Below are 18,691 nucleotides of genomic sequence, written 5' to 3' on the forward strand. Positions count from 1 at the left end.
AAAGACACTTTATGCACAGGTCTCCACACTACATTGACGGCATATAACTTGCTGTGTGTGGTCGATCTCGGACTATGCCATTAGGTTCAGAGGGCTTTATTTGAGTGTTCCGAAGACCACCACATAGAAAACGATAAAACTTGAAGCTAAAAACCGCATGATCGCCCCTACAAACCTACGACGCACTTCGACGATGAACCACAACACGAATAAATGCTATTCGATTCCATTCATTTCCCCTAAACGGAGTTATCTGGTTATTCAGCAAAACGAAGGTATCAGCAACAGACATTTTTGACTCAGCCTGTTTTCTTCTCATCATTTTAAGGTAAGCAGTGAGGCGAGGGTTTGTGTGTGGAAGTTCCAAGATAACTTTTGCACAACTCAAAAACAAAACGTTTGACAAATGACATAAGTGTTATCATCGTGCTTTTTCTTATCTTGTGCACTTCAAAATTATCATTTAGTTGTAATAAAATCCCCCCAGCCTTCTCAATATAATCACTAGAATGCGAAGAGTGGATCAAGTCTTCTCTCAAATCCGTGTTGAACAACTCAAGCGAAATAAAATTGTCGTGGTGTCAGTACCTTATGTTCGAACCACGAGTATCTTGTGGCCTCAGTGCTGCAGAGAAATTAGAATGAGGCTAAACTGCCCGAAGCTTCGATCGCCGCTTGCCTTACTGACCACGCTATCTTCCCTTTCGCTGTACAATATAACTAATAAAATGTTAAACTGGGCAGCTTTTGGTCCCTTTATTTTGTTGAGTGTTCTTTTACGAAAGAGGCGAGGCCACGATCCAGGAGTCTGGTGAGTATTCAAGCACTCGCGCGCAAAAAATAACCCTCCAGCTACCCAGACTATCTCTTTCAGCGCGTGTGATGTGACAAAATTTTAGCCTCCTTTCTTTTAGGCTCGTCACGCAATCTTAACTTCTGCCTGTCGAGTCAAAGAGTTTCAGCGTGAATACAAGATATTTTCAGAGCCATCGAGTCGAACACAATGCAAGTAAGAAGTTTGACGTTTGTTGACCATCAAATTGGTTTAGGAGGCAAAATGTTTAGAACTTCGTAAAAACGGTCTTAAAATATGCACATTCAAGGAGTGAAAGCTACCGTGGGAATAAAAACATAAAACTATACTGTTGGTCATTGAATTTTGTATCATTTGATTTATTTTGGCGGGAAGCCCACAAGGTGAGTTTACCTGCTGCTGGTGTACTTGGTCATAGCCTTGGTTGCTTCACTCATATTGTGTTTGGTCAGTTCACCGGGCAGAAGCAGCCTGATGGCGGTCTGGATCTCGCGGGAGCTGATGGTTGATTTCTTGTCGTAGTGGGCAAGGCGGGAAGCTTCGGTGGCGACGCGCTCGAAGACGTCGTTGACGAACGAGTTCATGATGTCCATGGCTTTGCTGGAGATACCAGTGTCAGGGTGAACTTGCTTCAACACCTCATAGATGTAGATAGCATAGCTTTCTTTTCTCTTTCCCCTTCTCTTCTTCTTTCCATCAGCGGTGGCCTTTGCCTTACCGTCTTTCTTCTAACCTCTTTCCCCCTGCTACTTTGCGTGCCATGTCTGCAAATCAGAAAGGAATTGAATGACAGAAGGATGGATAGGATACGTATTAAGGATCTCTTACATAAGGATCGATCCTTAATTTGTGATGCGGTATTATTATTTTGCTATTTTTCATGGATTTTATCAGTTAAAATTTCTGATCATTTCTCAGCTATCACTTGAAAAGCGCGTCATTATTCAGCTTACATTTCAAATTTTGCACAATGAAGTTCTTGGCTTAAGCCCTGGTCAAACGGACTCGCAAGTAGACGCAAGTTGAAAACTTGGGTCTACTTGCGACTCCGTTTGGCCAGGCCATGAGTGCACTTGCGTTGACTTGCGCTCACTTTGGTCGAGATCAAATTTGTACGCAAGTCGACGCAAGTTTTTCACCGTTTAGCCACCCAACCCAAGTCAACACAACTTGTGTTCGCTCGCTTCCAGTTGTTCGATCTTCGCCTGGAAAAGGAAAGGAAAGGTCTGTTACGCAAGCTAGTGGGAGAAGTACACAACCACTTGATATAGATTTTTAAGCTTAATTATGGACTCTCAAGGTAGATCAAGTACCAGCGCTCTTTCTACACCGTTCCAAGAGTTCCAAGAACTGTATTAACGATTTTTTCCCAAAACAAGTTTACCAAAAGGTCTTCTTAGTACAAGGGTTTTTTTCAAAGGTAAACAGGTTTTAGGGATTTTGTCTGCAAATATTCGTTTTACGGTTTCAAGATAGGAAATGCTAAACTACAAAAAGTTTACCAAATTGGTTCTTTCATTTCACCGTACAGTACATTTGGTTTGAGAGTGTGAACAATTATTAAGGATTTCTACGTACGTTAATTCAATACAGAGACCTGCAAAATTGTAATTTCCTTTGTATTAAGCCGTCTAATGTTTCACCTGCAAACTTAATTATCTGTTTTCTCAGTAAATGGGTTCAGTAGGTGAAACGTGCCTGTACCCATCAGCCAACAGTGGTGCAGCCGGGCAGCTTGTCAATGAATGTAAATTGGGCCAGCCTCCTCTTGGTCAAAGTTAATCAATTTACCACCATCTGTATTCATGGTAAAACAATCCAAGTGGCTACAAACAATACTCGAGTTAACATGCTGTCTACATTAGCTAACTAACATTAGAAAGGCTTTTGTAACGTCTTCAGTTCTCCTCAGTTCTCGTGTTATCTTAACACAAGAAAACCCTCGTAGACCTCGAAAATTAAAAATCCTGCTTCGTAAGTACCATTAGCTACGTGACTTAAAGGAGCTCAGCCACGATATTAATTTTGAGTTATTTTGGCCACGTACAAAATTACCTTTAAATTGAAGAAAACGTGAAAATCGTAGTTTACTAAGATAGAAAAGCACCAAAGAAATAATACTAAACCATGAAGGTACAAGGATGGCTAAGGCCAGGATGGAGAAGATTAACACGGATTAGAAACGACGAACTTGAAAAATTTAGACTAAACCTTTCCACATGCGCAAAACGTGACGGGGCTCCTTTAAATATGGTGCTAACGATTCTAGGTGATTCTAAAAATAAAAGCGTACTAAGAATCATTACTCGAGACATGGAATACTTTATACTCTACGAAGCTTTTTTTAAAGTTTGAGTGTGATGGCGAAAAACGCACGTTCTCGCACGTCGAGGGCCTGCCGACTAAATTTCAATTTGAAATTACAGTCAAACACTGAGGGCAAATTAATGTTATCAGTAGTAAAGCTGGAGGTTATTTAGTCTCTAAGAGCATCTTTTTAATGAAAAAGTCAGTGGTGACAAAAGGGGCGCCGGGGGGACTGAGTATTCCACATCTCGAGTGTTTGACCGAAATATTCCGTTTCCCGTTAATTCTAGCCGCCAAAATTTACAATTTTCCTCCTCGAGATCCCGTTTTATCTGGTCTGAATATCACTAATCCCATTACTTTTTACTCCATATATCCCTTATCCCGTTAATTTTTTACCTAAATATCCTGCATCCCGAAAACCCCTAATAGGGCCTCAGCGGCATTTTCCATTAGTTTTGCAAACAGTAGGTTGTTAGCGACAGATCGCAAATAGATATTTGCTGTAGCACTCAAAATAAATTATAGAAAATGTAAAGAAATGTAGTAGAGTTCTCAAATCCGAGAAAGAAACACAGATGTATGGGTTTACGTCACATCCGAAACGTTTGCCTTTATAACAGTTACAAAATTTGAGCTCTCTAACAAATTTCTCAGTATTTTCTATCATTAGCAACAGAAATCATTCAAGTGCACGTTTAAATATTGATTGATGGCGAATGGCAGGTGTTCATGTTCAGGCGATCTAATTTGAAAAAGTTCCACATGGACAGCTCTAATTTGACAAGTACTTCACCGTGCTGAGAAGCACAAATAATAGGCGCGCTGAGAACCAATCGGAAAAGAGAATTTTGTTATCTGATACCAGTAAAACGTAATAACATTAATGCTTTTATAATCATAATAGACCTGGCAAGTGACTGAGAACTTTAGGAGGTGGAACCCATGGCTAATGAAATGAATAATAATACAACACCGGCAAACTTGAAATGTGAAACTCCGGTTAATAATTCATTTGACCCTTGTTTCAAAATGAAGTTCTTTAATCTTATTTAGCTGAGTTTAATCTTATTAAGATTGAATTTAACAGAATTAATTAAGGAGGGGAAACGTAGATGTTACTTCTAATCACAAATTTAAAATTCTACAGATCTTAGACAGCATGAAGTGATAAGTCAACTAGTTTGATAGACAAGTTCAAAAAAATATATTTAATCGAAAACGGTTGTTAAACCCAATTTGGCCGCGAAAGTATTTCCCTGAGGAAAGCATTTTGCTAAGACAGATGTTATCGCGATTCTTAAATTATAGGTAATGGCTAAAATCGATTGATTTCGTTTCAGAATTAAAGTTAATAAGATTGCGAATTGTTTGCCATAATTTACGTAAATTCTGTCAAACAGGTTGAAGGTCGGAAATGAAATCTTCACCAGAAATAGATTAGCTTGCCCTTGCAACCAATAAAAAACCTACTTGTCAAAAACTCATTAAAATCGTCATTTGCTAAAGGTACGCTTGTCAATTGAAGAAACTTATATGTTCGTCACCGACTAAAAGTAACTTAAAGACTGTTTTACTAAGTAAGCACCGAGAATTCCCCACTCTGTTTGCAAATCATCTTTTTCGGTGTATTCAAGACGATGGAAACAAGCGCTTGCTTCAACAAAGAACATCATCTTCTTGCAATATTTGGAATCATCTATTTGCTTACATCTCTCGTTGCCTCGATTGTAAATGGCATTCTGCTTTACATCGTAAACCGTGATCCACTGAAACTCTTCAACAAACCTACCAACGTGTTGAACATTTTCGCCGCACTCAACCATTTTTCCTCGGGTCTCGTTGTTCTTCCACTTATTGGAATTAACAGTATTTTGACGAGCCAAGGGATCGCCAGTGAAGTCGCAAAGTTATTCGAAAATGTTTTGGTTAGCTTTGTTGCAAGTAATGAATCTGTGTTGCTCCTCATTCTGTTCGTTGAACGCTACACTGCTTTTGTGTTCCCGCTGTCAAATCGACACTACGCCACTATGACACGAGCGAAACGAATCTGCACCGCATCGACAATAACCTGTTTGCTGTTTTCCTGCATCTTATTCGTAGGCGTCTCCGAATACGTGTTTTACCCGTTGACTCTTTCACTGTTTATATTGCTACCATGCTTCCTAATGATAATTGTACTTATTGCAGGATTTTGCGGTTTGAAACGCCGGACTCAAGTGAAGCCAGGCAACTCAAGCGAGCTATCGCTAGACCAAAGCAAGAAAAAACGAAATTTGCAACTTCGCAAGTACTTAAACGCGGCGACTCGCGGAACAATTTCTGCTATACTACCCTTGATATTTTACTGTGTTGTTAAGTTTCTCGGACTACGTGAAGCTGAATTTTCTACAACTTCATGCCATGATCTTCTTGAACATATATCATTTGTAATTTTGTTCTTTCCATCCGTGGTGACTCCTGTCATTGTGTATTGGAAAATTCCCGTGTATAGGCGCTCAGCAAGACATCTTTGGCAGCGAAGAAAACAAGGTGCCATTTAAAAAGATAGTATTCTCTTTTCTAGCTGGCCATTGCATTTTGAAGGATTCAACTGGTTCCCATTTACACACATTGCTAAAAGGTTTTTAAAACAAACTTGGAAAATTAATTAATTTATCGTTTCATAAAGTGTCATGCGATCGATGTTTTACTCTATGGTTCTGAGATCTGGCCCATGACTAAAGCTGATAAAAACACGTTTAGCACCTTCCAACATAAACGTTTCAAGATATGGCCCTATGATAGTTAGAAATGAGTAAGTCAAAAGAGAATTAGATATTGCTCAAGTGAGCTAAATACCGTGGCAGAGGTGGCAGCGGTTTGGTCTAGGTTAGGAATGGAGAAGGATAAGATACCACGGATCGCCGTGACGTGGGCACAAGAGGAAAACAGAATGAGAGGACGACCGAGAGAGGCATGGGGAGATAATCAAACAGCAGGAGTTGGGGGTAAGATCTTGGGCTCAGGCCTCCACTGTTGCGCGCGATAGAGGTCGCTGGACAGAATTCCCTACAGGGGAAAATTAAATAGAATAAAAATAAAGAAAGAGATTTTCCTTGTCAAACGCGAAGAATATAGGAATTAATTTTAATATTGTGAGACAGGTGAAGTCGCGGGATCAGTTTTCCACGTACAAGCAGAACTCTAATTAAAATATTTTATCTAACGTACAGTTTGTCTTCCATGTGTGTCTTCACAAAGTGAACTAATATTTACCATTTTGTAGTACAACAAAAGAGAGAAAAAATTGTCAGCTTAAAGACAAGTTATTTTTAATATATCTTTATGGTATAGAAATTCTTTTTAAATGTAAATAGATTTAGGTGTAAGTGTCTTAATAGCGGTAAGGTTACAAAAGTTTGCGTTTGGGAGATGAATATTCCGTATCAGTTTTTCGTAAATAAATTATAAAAGATATGAGTTTACTGAGTTATCGGCCCTTTCCGCGTGGTTATGAATTATTTGAAATTTCCAGTTATTCCCTTGTACCGTGTCAACCAGTATCAGAGAATGTTTTTCGCTCTTTTGCATGTTTAAGCTTAATGTCGCAAAGAATGAACGAAGCCAATATCCAGCCATCTTGACCTGACGAGCTTGGGCAATTAAGGATTTATTATATGGAAAAATAATACTAGTTTCCTAAATCGGGGACTCAGCGAGTAATCCCAAGCTGGCAATGTAGCGCTATCTTGCCCACTTGGGTAGCCAATCACAGCGCAGGTTTTGGTTCATTTTGCCACTCAAGGAGCAAGCTGTTTTTAACCAATCAGAAGCAGCAAAACCACTCATGACGTCGTATTCGCTCGTTTTCCCGCGCTCAGCGCGTGTTACCTGTTGAGACTTTGATTCTGATTGGATTAGTACGTCGCCGTACGTTTACCGTGATTGTCCAGACTTTTTTCCTTCGGTTTTGGCTTCATATCGTCTCTGACGGAGAAATTATTCACGCTGCATTTAGTGACTGAAAATTTCCAACGGAAGCTAAGGTTTCCTTAGCCTGTGTACAGCCGTCTAACTTGCGGCTGTGCTCAACATTGATACAGGCGTTGGACGCCGTTTGATTCGAGCCTTGAATGAAAGGAGCGTTAGTGACGGTGGAAATTTGTATCCTCTGCGGTTGGTGATTATCAAGTGCATTTGATATTGTGTCGGAGAGAGTTTCTAGCTGCGATACAGACGGCAGAGAGCTGTAGTGAGCTACATTTCGCTCGCTGCTGCGCCCTGAAACAGACAGAGACCTTCACGCTGATGTTTCTTTCCTAACACCAATCTGAGTAAACAGTTATTTCGAGACGGAGAAAAGTTGGAGAAAAGTTGGAAAAGTTCTTAATTACATTAATCTCATAAACAATTAGCTTATTGGATTTGCTAAATTCGAGGCAAAGAAATGGCTTTTTTTTTTTTTCCTGAAATGACTAATTTTGTGTTTGGTTTTAGTCTCGCTCGACTGCCGACTGAGACCGCTCGAGAATTTTTTCCGAGCCATTTTCCATGAAGAAACGGCTTTTACTTTCTTCTTTCTGCTTCTCGTACCTGTTCACAGCCTCGATAAGACGTTTTTCTACCGTACACTTCGCTCAGTCACTTAAAACATTATCGAAATTCTCAAATCTTTCCGTCAGTTAACAAAAAATAGAAGGAAAATGTTTGTTATATTGACGTCATGTATTTTCTGTCCTCAAATAGATCATAGGTGAGAACCAGTGAAAATGCGACAATTATTTGACTTATTATATAAAAGTGGTTAAATTATTTCTACTTAATTTTTAGGTAATGCCCTTTTCATCTGTGAGCAGATTTTAAATGGGGATCAAAGCGGCCGAGAGGAAGTTGTTTCTGAGTCACTGAACATGTTACTGGTATGTGAAGGAAAGGAAAGATCAGCAAAAGAATACAAACAGGTTTTGGAGAAGCATGGCTTTGTCGACATTCAAATGAAACTAGTTCGCATTGCTATGGATGCCATTTTATGCGAAAATAATTGACTTTCTACCCAGCATGGGTCCAAGTGTCCCATTCATGCTTAGCCGTTTGGGCGTTTCACTTAATTTCTCCTTATATCTTTGCCCTTAAACCTAATGACAACCTTACAGTTTCGGGGTTTACAAGTTCTCGTTACTTTCAAAGTTTCAACAATTTTCATAAATTTCAGTCCTCGAGGGGCACAAGAGAGGTGGGGGGTGGGGGGAGTGTAAGTTGGTAAGTTTCTAAGTTCAGGTTTCCGGGTTTCAATAAGTTTTACTATGTTTCCAGGTTTACGTTTTTAGGTTTCGTGATATTCAGAGGTTAGATTTTCATAGGTGTGAATAGGCTTGGTCCAAAATGTGGAAGCGTAATGTACAAATTACAATTATATCTACATTTTGTATATCATTAACTTACTTTAAATAGGATTTATTTACGTTTTAAAGATCAGCAACTTAGTTTTAGTTTAGAACACGATGAGACTGCAAGCGTCAGAGAAAAATAAAGCAAAATCGAGCTTACGATGACAATTGCCACAACCGTTTATGGTTTTAGATAACTTTAATTCTATTCAGTAAACAGAACAACAACGTGTTTATCTGATTCAGATTAGCTTTAGTTAAATTAAGAGTAAGGATATCCCAGCAAATCTAAGAATATATAACTCATTTAAGATTAAATGAAATGTAATTTTGTTAAATATTATTGCTGGGTCTTCTTGGTTTCATTTTCTTCTTTCTGCATTAACGGCCTCAGAAGTTCTGCTCGTTTATGGATATCCGCTTCCTTGGACTGTTGATCAATGGGAAAAAAGGTTTTAAATTGGGTATTTTGTCGGCCTAGTCGTTAACAGCATCGGTAGCTTTAGTCCGGGGGGAGAGTCCCATATGAAAAGGTCTGGTATGCTCGTCGTCTCGTTTAGGAGTGTAACTGTAGAGTCTTACTTAGGGTGCCTAGGACGAAACGCCACTATTTTAAACCGCCGAAGTATCTTTTAGGGTGCTCTTGAAGAAATGATAAAAAACCGTTGTCATTTTCGTTTCAAGTGGTATCTTTTAGGGTCAACTAAACCCATATTGGTCACCCTTGGCGGTTTAATTCAAATTTTCCGAAAAGCATCTCCGACCTTTTCATATGGGAGTGCCCCCTCCCCACCCCCCGGGTTTCAGCATGTCATTCTAATGTTATTCGTATTATGTCATGTTATAATCAGCTTTATTATATGGCTAGCTCCGCGAGCGGGCAAGATGGAGCTATCTTGCCCGCTCGGGACTACCCGCCGTGTCCCGCAAGAAAAATTTCCCCGAAAGCCATATAATAAATCCTTTATTGACCAAGCTTGTTTGGTCAAGATGGCTGGATATTGGCCTCGTTCTTTTTTTGCAAGTTTATGGACCTCGACTCCGTCTCGGTCCATAAACTCGCAAAAAAAGAACTTGGCCAATATCCAGCCATCTTGACCTCACACTTGGTCAATAACCAATATATCGCGGAAAGAAAAACACTTAAGGTTTAGTTTATATTTAACCTCTAGTCACAGCATTTATTTTCTTGCTTTATAAGAGTCTTAAACTTATAACTTAGTTACCTGACACAGAGTACGCTGTTAATGTTGATATGGTTGAGTCGACTGGGTACAATTTCCTTTTACTTTATTTTTGACAAAAAATTGTAATTTTGCCGCTTTCACTGGAGTTTAATTGTACTTCATATTACAGATTGTCAGCTAAAAAAATGGAAGTTAAGAACAGTCATTAAATGCAGTAATTGTTCCCTCTAAGTTTGTGTGATTTTGATAACTGTCCAAAACAATGCTTACATGGTCAAACACACAGATGTAATTTGTTCAAAAGTTTAAATAAGCTTCGCGTTACACTGTTCACCAATCTTACCTGTTCGCTGCAGATGGTACCTGCGATCTGATTGGCCCTGGCCAGTAGCGATCCAAACGTCTTCATGTAGTACACATGCTTATTTTTGTACGCGATACTTCTCAGTTCGCTCCGGAACGCGCGGCCAACGCCCATGGCGTAAACTTGGACGCCCTTGCGTATGAATCTTGATGCCATGCGTTTGATAGCGTACGCGCGTCTGCGGTTGGGTGGGCCGCCAGTGATTACGACCAAAACACGCTGGATGTACGTTGGTTCGTTTTTGTAGAACGTGTCATAAGCGGCTTGAAGGGCGAGATCTAAACGTTTTCCTCCGCGATTGATGTACGGCGCTTGGTCGACCGCACGACGAACAGCTGTGAGGAAAATAGGAAAGTTAACCTCTACGATTCTTCTAAACTCATCTTAGAAAATTAAACAGCTTTCATTGAAAGACAACTAAACAATTTTTGGAACCCATGTTACTCCAACATTCAGTGTCTAATTCATAGAGGATATTAAAACGGCGGTGCAAAGAGACGAATTTAATTTCGAGTGATAAGACAATATTTTCACGAACAAGCGCAGCGAGCGAGTAAAATACTGTTTTCAATACAGTATGAAATATGTTTCACAAAGAAGACCACTTCATTTACACATACTCAACGTATCAACAGATAGCCATACCAAATAGAGAGTTGTACTGTCTGAACCTCATCCTCAGTGATGGCAGGTTAGCGTACGTGATCAGACCGATGTGGGACTGGTGCTTAGTGATGGTAAACTTGCTAGACACAGTCTTGACGAAAGCTTTCTCGAGCTGGAAGTCTCGGCGGGAAACATGGTTTGACGCGTCCATCACAAAGGCCAGATCCAAGGTGACCGGGCAGCTCTTGATGGCAACTGAGTACGATACAATTTAAGCTGGTGTTAACAACGTTACTGTATTCTTGATGTACATAGCACGCGCTTTTTGATCGTTCAATTTTAAGGGCCTTATTCCACAGCGCAACTCACTTTCCTCCCAGGGGGTACTCTAGGGGGGTACTCTATGAATCTTTGGGTGGGGGTGTGCGCTGGAACACTGAAACCCTTACCCTATACTAGACGTTGATCAGCTTGATTTTGCAACTCTAGTCTAAACCTAGACACCAAAAACCCCTACCCTACCCCAGACTAGCTATTTTCCATGCAAAAACTTTATCACTATCGTAGTACAACATACACTAACTAAACCAATATCTCCGACAAAGTCATTCCGAGTTTCAATTTCTATTACAGAACTGCATGTGAAGAACACTGTTAAAGACTAATTTATTTATAAACTGGCCACTTTTCCGGTAAATTATACCCTATCCCAGACTACACTACGTGAAAATCACACCCTTCACAGCGGCACATACCCAAAGAACTAATATATGGGAATCCCTACACTGGGCGCTTGATTTGAAATGTTTTCATTTTTTCAAAGCGAGAGGTTTGAGAAAGAACTTATTGATCTTGTTCTTGGTCCGTACACACACAGACTCCCATTTTCTTTCGTTGAATTTATAGCCCTGAAGGTGAGATATGTGTCTTTCAACTCCTAACGACGACATAACATAATTAGGATTTTATGTTTCAGCGCCATCAATTTATTGGTTGTTTCAAAAATACCAACGATACTGTACACAAAACCTTTACGTGTTCTTGAAGTTACTGAATGCCAGCATATCAAAAGGCTAAGACATGGACTTTTTTCCGTATGATCGCATAACTTCATTTGTTCTTTTAGTTGTCCTACGAACACCACTAAGTCTCTCTCGAAGTCATTTATATGATTTGAATGGGAATACAATTATACGTGCACGATAAAAGTAATATCTAATATGTATTTCGTTTCCGAACTACGTCAGGAAGAAGTGACCGACAGAGACCTTATGGAACCCAATTCTACATAACTACAATTGCAAAGCCGAATTCTTAAAACATTTTAAACGGATGCAAACTAGAAGGATCTGTTTGAGGGAACGTTAACTGCACACCCAACTAAACCACTGGTGGGTCACTGACTATATAGTAAGAGGCCTTAGGTAAGGAGTGAAGAATGATTGGTAAAAGACGGTTCAAAAGTCTACCTGGTGGTTTGACGGGCGGTCTAATAGGAGGTCTGACGGGCGGTCTGATTGGTGGTCTGACAGGTGGTCTGACACGCGGCGGTCTAACAGGTTTAACCGGTTTAACTCTCTCGGCTGTAACAGAGAAAAACAGAATACAAGTTAGCAAAAAGTTTACTGTCCCAAATAATGCGTATATGATGTCCAATTCCAAGGAAAAGAAGGTTTATAAGGAGGAAGGATTAACTGGGGAAGGGACTAAAGGGCGAGAGAAGAGGAAACAAAGAATTTTAAGAAGCAACTGACTGGCCACTCTCACCTCTTCTCTTTCCGTAGACCTCAAATCTCATGGAGATGTGTCTGAACCATGTGCGAGGTTTGATTTTCACGTAGCGTGCGAAGATATGCGGTGTCAGAGCGTGTGCCACCACGCTGTTACGGTCATTGTTAGCCGGGAAGATCTGGAAAATAAAAAGAATCCATATTAAGTTTAACGTTCAAATCATGTGTCACATCCGTAATGATATTGTATCATAGTTAACCAAGCGAAACACTGTGCTGAGTATCTTGTACGGAGTATCTTTCCTGCTCAAAAATAATACACTTTTCTCAGTAAAAAAAGGCGCAGTTTGAAACAAGTAGCTTAAATATATCAACTTCAATTCGTCTCAACATTAACCATCTTAGATGTTCCTCCTGACCTTTCAACCCGCCGGGGGGGAACCTGCCATATAAAAAGGACGGGGGTACTCGTCGTTCCTTTTAATTGTTACAAAAGCGGTTTGGGTATCTCAAAGAGTGTTCAGCATCAAAAGGTCCACAGCAGGAGCTTTTGCGGTACTTTTTGGGGTATTGAGGCGAAAAAAATGACGGAAAATAATGTGTTGTTTTAGAATAGACCATTTTACAGTTGTCTGCTCAGTGACCTGGCCTTTGTATGGCAGCGAGGTTAGAGTTGACCTTGTTTTGATACAGACCTCACTGCTTTTGTTGTGTAAAACGAGTTGTTCTGATGCTAACTAGGTGCATTTACATGACAAAAGCAGTGAGGTCTGTATCAAAACAAGGTCAACTCTAGCCTCGCTGCCATACAAAGGCCAGGTCACTGAGCAGACAACTGTAAAATGGTCTATTGGTACCTCTTAGGGGTGAAAACAACTTCAAGCCACGTCCACAAAGCAGTATCTTGGCCGGTACCTCTTAGTTCTGACGAGCACCCTCGTCTTTTTTATGTGGGATTGCCCCGGGCCTTTCACTCTAGCTCACACCATTACATTAGAGGTTCTTCGACATCGATTGAAGATGAATTTGTACAAAACCCAGAAACGTTAACTATCCCGACAAAACTCAGTCTTTCCGTTAGTCGTCTTTTCTGTTTGTGTACATTTTTTTTCTTTGTATATTTACTATCATTCTGTGCCTCCCTACCTTGACTTGTCCACGTTTCGTGTAAGGTCTGAAGGAGTTTCCGTTATTACTGTACTCCACTGAGTAACTTGTCACCCACTGGTTCATGTCTTGCCGTCCCTGAGTCAGTATGCGTTTGATAATAGTACGCCGTTTGAGATCCACCTATAAGAAGAGATAAGAAAAAAACTCTCTTAGTTCATATAAATGCAACAGGGTATCAACTTAAACTCATAACACCAACTGGAATTTAGATGAGACTTTTCACGACTCATTAACCTGGTTAGGGTAATGAATTTATATCTGAACTCGTGTAAGGTTTATTAAGGTTTAACAGCAAAGCAAAAGGACGCTTCGTGTTTTCAGTCACCTAACAGGAAACGTTGTAAAAGTCTTTACGGCAGCAGTTTCATTAACGTTTTCAGCAGGGAGGAAACTGGTTTTCATAGGCCGGCAGCTGCTGTTTTGAACTGAAAAACGTTCGTCTAGATGGCCAAACCAGGCGGGCAAAATCGCCCTCACAGCTAGTCAATTTGCCCGGTACCCGGCCCCCAATGAAACCCCTACATTACGGACATTTAAAAAAAGCCTTGTTGTGTACCTCTGAAAAGAATTTTTTAGCTCAATTTATTTCGCCAATGACGCTTTCAGTGATTTCTTTGCCATGCCAGAAGCTCTTAACATAGGATCAATGACATACTGCAGGTAAAACTAACCATAATATATTGCCGTCGGTTGTTCCTCTTTGCCGACCACGCTCCTCTGTTCCTACCACGTGCCACAGTGTTCAATCTTCCAAAGCGTGCCCCATGATATTTGTTCCACTCAGATGACGCAGTCAGATAGCGGTCTCGAATCTTACGATCCTCGATACCCAATGGTAGATCCTTTCTTGCTGTAGAAACAAATCAAATTTGTATCATTAATGTGAAGCTAATACCGATAACTCGGGAACAAACGGAAAACGCCCGCACTCCAGGCTAGAAAAATACCACTTACATGCTCGACCTCCATAGAACTCCAGCCTCATTGAAATATGGTTCACCCATGTTCGTGCATACACACGAACAAACCTTGATCTGAATGGAGGGTCAAAACTGTTTTCTTTGATGGAGTAGTGATCACGGTTTCCTCGGAACACCTTCAAGAAAATTAACGAAAATGATTCACACAGGCTCGTTTGTCTTTTTTAGTGCACTAATGTACGCGAGGCCCAGGTTCCTTCATACTTTAAGGAAGCTCAGTCACGTTATTTTAAGTTATTTTGGCCCCGACCAAAATGACCTTTGAAGAAAACCTGAAAATAGTAGTTTACTATGATAGAAAAACACCGCTCAGGGATTACTTTGGGAACTGAAGGGGAACCTCCTCTATGTATTCCCTCGGTGGAGGTCTTGCTTGAGGAAAAAAAACGCTAAGTTTTGATTTTCTTGTTATATCTGATTGTCTACGGTTTCTAGCCTAGCCTTATAATATAACTTTCCGCTCGGGGATTACTTTGGGAACTGTAGGGGAACCTCCCTTATCTATTCTCCTAGTGAAGGGCCGGCTTGAGGTCTAATTCGTTCATCATTACCTTAAGTCTTGAGTTAACTTTAAAAGGTGTCCATCGATATCCGTCAGGACTGTAAGCCACAGCAAAGCTAGTGACATATTGTTTAGCGTCACTTCTGCCCTGACAAGCAACCTTAGAGATCCTAACAGGCTTCCTGAAGTCACACTGGATCCATTGTTTACGGTTGTTCTTCTTGGCTGACCATCCTCCCTTGAATCGACCACTTGGTTTCTGGTTCAGCCTTGCAAGGTGTGCGGCATGGTAACGATCCCACTCACTCGATGCCTTGATGTATTGCTTCTTAACCAGTCCCTTGGAGACACCGAGGGCCTTCACAACAGGTCTTGGAACTACAAAACAAAGAGAATGATCAGCATCTTATTTTTTTTTGTACAATATCCATACAATGTCATGCAGATGGGTACTGAGAATATAAAAGATCATAGATCAACTTTTAGCTTAGAACGAAAGGGTCTACCGCGTCCAACGTCCTGTTTTGACTCCCAGAAAGGGTAAAAAACTTGATCAATGACAACAAAACACGTACGTGCTGCGACACTACGCTTCAAATTCGTTCTGAACATACAAATACTCCTTATTTGTCTCAACACACTTCTTAAAGTCCTATTAGGAGAAATTTGTTTCTGGTCACTGTGATCTTGGGGGACCAATCTCCTATCTTGCAAAATTAAATATAGTGGGCTGCTTTCGGTTTTGTGCAAAAATGTTTATTATAAATTGAACAAAGTGCATGAAGTAGGCGGTTTGCGTCAGTTTAAACTGAAACATTGGGCAAAGCGCATTTTATATTTCCCTCTCTACGTTCTCTATGCCATAAAAATCAGCGTGTCGCAAGTAAATTTTCTCATTTCAAGGCATCATCCACTAATTTAAGTCTCCTATAGTTTATTGGTAAAATTTATTGTTGATCTTAGTGTTAATTCTATGCACGAAATCGAAATTAAACAAAGCATTCCTTACCAAGGCGACGCCCATAGACCTCGACCCTCATGGAGATGTGCCTATGCCATGTGTATGGCACCACACGGAGGTAACGGGCTCGGAGACGACGTGCAAATCGGTGCCGCACTATGGTGTTCCTGTCGCGGTTACCAGTCAAGAGCTGTGAAAAAATTTGAAGTTTTAGAGTTACAGGAAACTATTGTAAACAAGTTCTCATCTCGCCAAGCAAGTAACAATCCAACAGTAGTATCCTAAAAAACTCACCAAAGTTCTACGACGCACTTGGTACCACCTCCAGCGGACGCCATCAGAACTGTACATGACTTTGTATGTCTTCACCCACTGTCCTAGATCCTGTCTTCCTTGAGTGGCCATGCCGTACAAAAAGGCTTTGCTTCCGACATCAATCTGCAGCCACTGGGCACGGTTGTTAGCACGTGACGACCACGCCCCTCTGTGCCTGCCTCGTCTCTGAGCGTTCAGTCTGCAGCGGTGAGGTCCGTGGTACGCGTCCCACCGTGAGGAGGAACTCAGGGCACTGTCTGGGATGCGACGATCCTCTACTCCCAATGGTAGTCTCTTTGTAACTGAAATATTAGAAAACAGTTTCATTGTATATGGTAGTAAAGGTCAAGTCTGCATACGAGCCAAGTGGCCCATCAGGCCAGCGCTTATGCCGGTTTCTGTAGCATGAAGCAACTAGCAGTAGTTCTACTCCTCCCTGGATGGGATGCTATTCCATCGCATGGTAACTCCCAGCATTAAGTTCGCCAGTACCCATTTATACACCTGGGTGGAGAGAGGCGCTGTGAGAGTAAAGTCCTGCCTAAGAACACGACACAATGTTCCTGGTCAGGACTCGAACCAGGACGGCTCGATACGGAGACGAGCGCACTAACCATGAGGCCACCGGGCCTCTACATTGTACAAACTAGCAGAAGTAATCTCGGGCGGAACGCTAAAGTACTGAACTAACAAAGGTCTACTAGATTTATACTTTTGTTTAGTAGTAAATTTGCAAGTGAACTAAACATTCATCGAGTGGCTTGGTTCCAAAGTGTTTTGAACATCGTTCATACCTGCATTGCGACCATACAGCTCAATTCTCATAGAGATATGTCCCCGCCAGCTGACAGGCCTGACACGAATTGATGACGCTCGTATGGCGGGTTGTAGGTAATGACGGACAATTGAGTTTCTGTTAGTATTGGCACGGAATGTCTGCAAATATACAAAGAAAAATCTGTTGTTTGATATACATTAATAACGAGTTTAGGGTAAGTAAATTTATCACAGTCGTAAGCCGTATGAGAATAGACAGTGCTGCATGTCTCTAGTTGCCGGCGCTTGAAGGAGCTACAGTACGTCACGGTTTGCGCTTGTTGAAACGTTAAGCGTAAATTTTTCAAGCTCGTCGTTTGTAATCCGTGTTAATCTTCTCCATGCTTAACCATCCTTCTTCCTTTATGGTTTATTATATCTCTATGGTGCTTTTTTATTTTAGTAAACTGTTATTTTCAGGTTTCCCTCAATATAAACGTAACTTTGTACTAGGCCAAAATAACTCAAAATATCGTGACTGAGCTCCTTTAACTCCAGATTTTGAGCATGAAGCGGCTAGGAGTATTTCTGCTCCCACCTGGAATGGGATACTTGTTCATCGCAGGGTCCCCCCCCCCCCCCCCCCCTTTCAGCATTTTGCAAAAGCACTGTGTCTGAGAGCCCATTAAAGCCCAAAATCTTCGAAGGCGTTTAATGTCCGGCTCAATATGGATGTGCAATGGCGGAAGCATGTCTAACGTTAAACGTGCCTCGGATTTTTTGTGGGCAAACGCCGCTGGAAATCTCAACAAACCTTAGTGACTCCCAGCTGTTTGTAGTACACATAGTGAGTCTTGTCCATGCTGAACGTGAGGCGGTATTTTGTCACCCACTGGTTCATGTCTTCTCTTCCTTGGGAGGCAATGGCCACAATTTTCTTGGGTCTCTTGAAACACACTTCTAACCATTGGAAGCGGTCGTTGATTCGCGACGACCACGCTCCTCTGTAGCTGTTAGATGAAGATATGAAAGTTATTGTAAGGTAGAGGAAAATAACAGCGTTTGCTTTATTTTCAGGTTCAAGACTCTCTTTCGTAATTCATCTCAATCTTCCCCAATCTTCCCCATCCTTGCTTCTTTTTGGTTTGTTTTTACCTCTGATATTTTTCAACCGTAGTAAATTGTTAATTTGAACTTTTCTTCGATTGGAAGGAATTTTGTTCCCACAAGAGATAACTGAACACTTAATTGCGACATAACTTTTTGACTACCCATTAACAAAAGCTGCACCATTTTTACCACCTTAAGTTTTACCTTACGACTAAAGTGTCGTCAAGGGTATGTATAAAATAGTCATACTAGTAATCGCTTTGCTGATTTAAAAAAATAAATAAATAAATAAATAAAAAAGAATGATGTTTGTACCCGGCTTGTCGCTTGACGTTCAGCCTCGCCCGCCAAGCTGCGTGGTATTTGTCCCAAATAGACGAAGCTCTGACAGCATGGTTTCTTATACGACCGTTCTCCATTCCAAGAGCTCGGAGTCGAGGTTTAATGATTCCTTAGAAAGAGATTGCAAGGGCAACACCATAAGAAATGCCAAGAAAAACAAATTTTTGTCAGTAGTGTA

The 18,691-nt window shown here is 40.9% G+C and overlaps 3 protein-coding genes and 1 pseudogene across 3 annotated transcripts in view; 2 read left to right on the forward strand and 2 right to left on the reverse strand.

Moving 5' to 3' along the window:
• Positions 1 to 1,009: 1,009 nt before the first annotated feature.
• On the reverse strand, positions 1,010 to 2,611 carry LOC149113710 (histone H2B.1 pseudogene; annotated as a pseudogene).
• Positions 2,612 to 4,609: 1,998 nt separating this feature from the next.
• On the forward strand, positions 4,610 to 6,583 carry LOC149113711 (uncharacterized). Its single transcript, XM_089286305.1, has one exon. The coding sequence runs from the start codon at positions 4,762 to 4,764 to the stop codon at positions 5,662 to 5,664; it is 903 nt and encodes a 300-aa protein (XP_089142431.1). The 5' UTR covers positions 4,610 to 4,761; the 3' UTR covers positions 5,665 to 6,583.
• On the forward strand, positions 6,000 to 9,908 carry LOC110068608 (acetylserotonin O-methyltransferase-like). Its single transcript, XM_020776007.2, has 2 exons — positions 6,000 to 6,111; positions 7,934 to 9,908. Exons 1-2 carry the CDS (start codon positions 6,000 to 6,002, stop codon positions 8,146 to 8,148), a joined length of 327 nt encoding a protein of 108 aa, XP_020631666.2. The 3' UTR covers positions 8,149 to 9,908.
• The window catches only part of LOC110068486 (uncharacterized), a 36,780-nt gene continuing 26,759 nt past the window's right edge, over positions 8,671 to 18,691 (reverse strand). The window contains exons 38-51 of the mRNA XM_089286304.1: positions 18,487 to 18,622; positions 17,876 to 18,071; positions 17,100 to 17,241; positions 16,285 to 16,607; positions 16,039 to 16,180; positions 15,079 to 15,407; positions 14,502 to 14,643; positions 14,219 to 14,397; positions 13,524 to 13,667; positions 12,415 to 12,556; positions 12,117 to 12,230; positions 10,687 to 10,902; positions 10,021 to 10,376; positions 8,671 to 8,920 (exon numbers count right to left, since the gene is read on the reverse strand). Coding sequence (XP_089142430.1) covers positions 8,831 to 8,920; positions 10,021 to 10,376; positions 10,687 to 10,902; positions 12,117 to 12,230; positions 12,415 to 12,556; positions 13,524 to 13,667; positions 14,219 to 14,397; positions 14,502 to 14,643; positions 15,079 to 15,407; positions 16,039 to 16,180; positions 16,285 to 16,607; positions 17,100 to 17,241; positions 17,876 to 18,071; positions 18,487 to 18,622 — 2,651 coding nt within the window. The 3' untranslated portion in view covers positions 8,671 to 8,830. The remainder of the gene's footprint in view (positions 8,921 to 10,020; positions 10,377 to 10,686; positions 10,903 to 12,116; positions 12,231 to 12,414; positions 12,557 to 13,523; positions 13,668 to 14,218; positions 14,398 to 14,501; positions 14,644 to 15,078; positions 15,408 to 16,038; positions 16,181 to 16,284; positions 16,608 to 17,099; positions 17,242 to 17,875; positions 18,072 to 18,486; positions 18,623 to 18,691) is intronic.

The sequence above is a fragment of the Orbicella faveolata genome, unplaced genomic scaffold (genome assembly GCF_042242905.1).
Source record: "Orbicella faveolata isolate gen_17 unplaced genomic scaffold, um_ofav_v1 contig_14, whole genome shotgun sequence".
NCBI classification, from domain to species: domain Eukaryota; kingdom Metazoa; phylum Cnidaria; class Anthozoa; order Scleractinia; family Merulinidae; genus Orbicella; species Orbicella faveolata.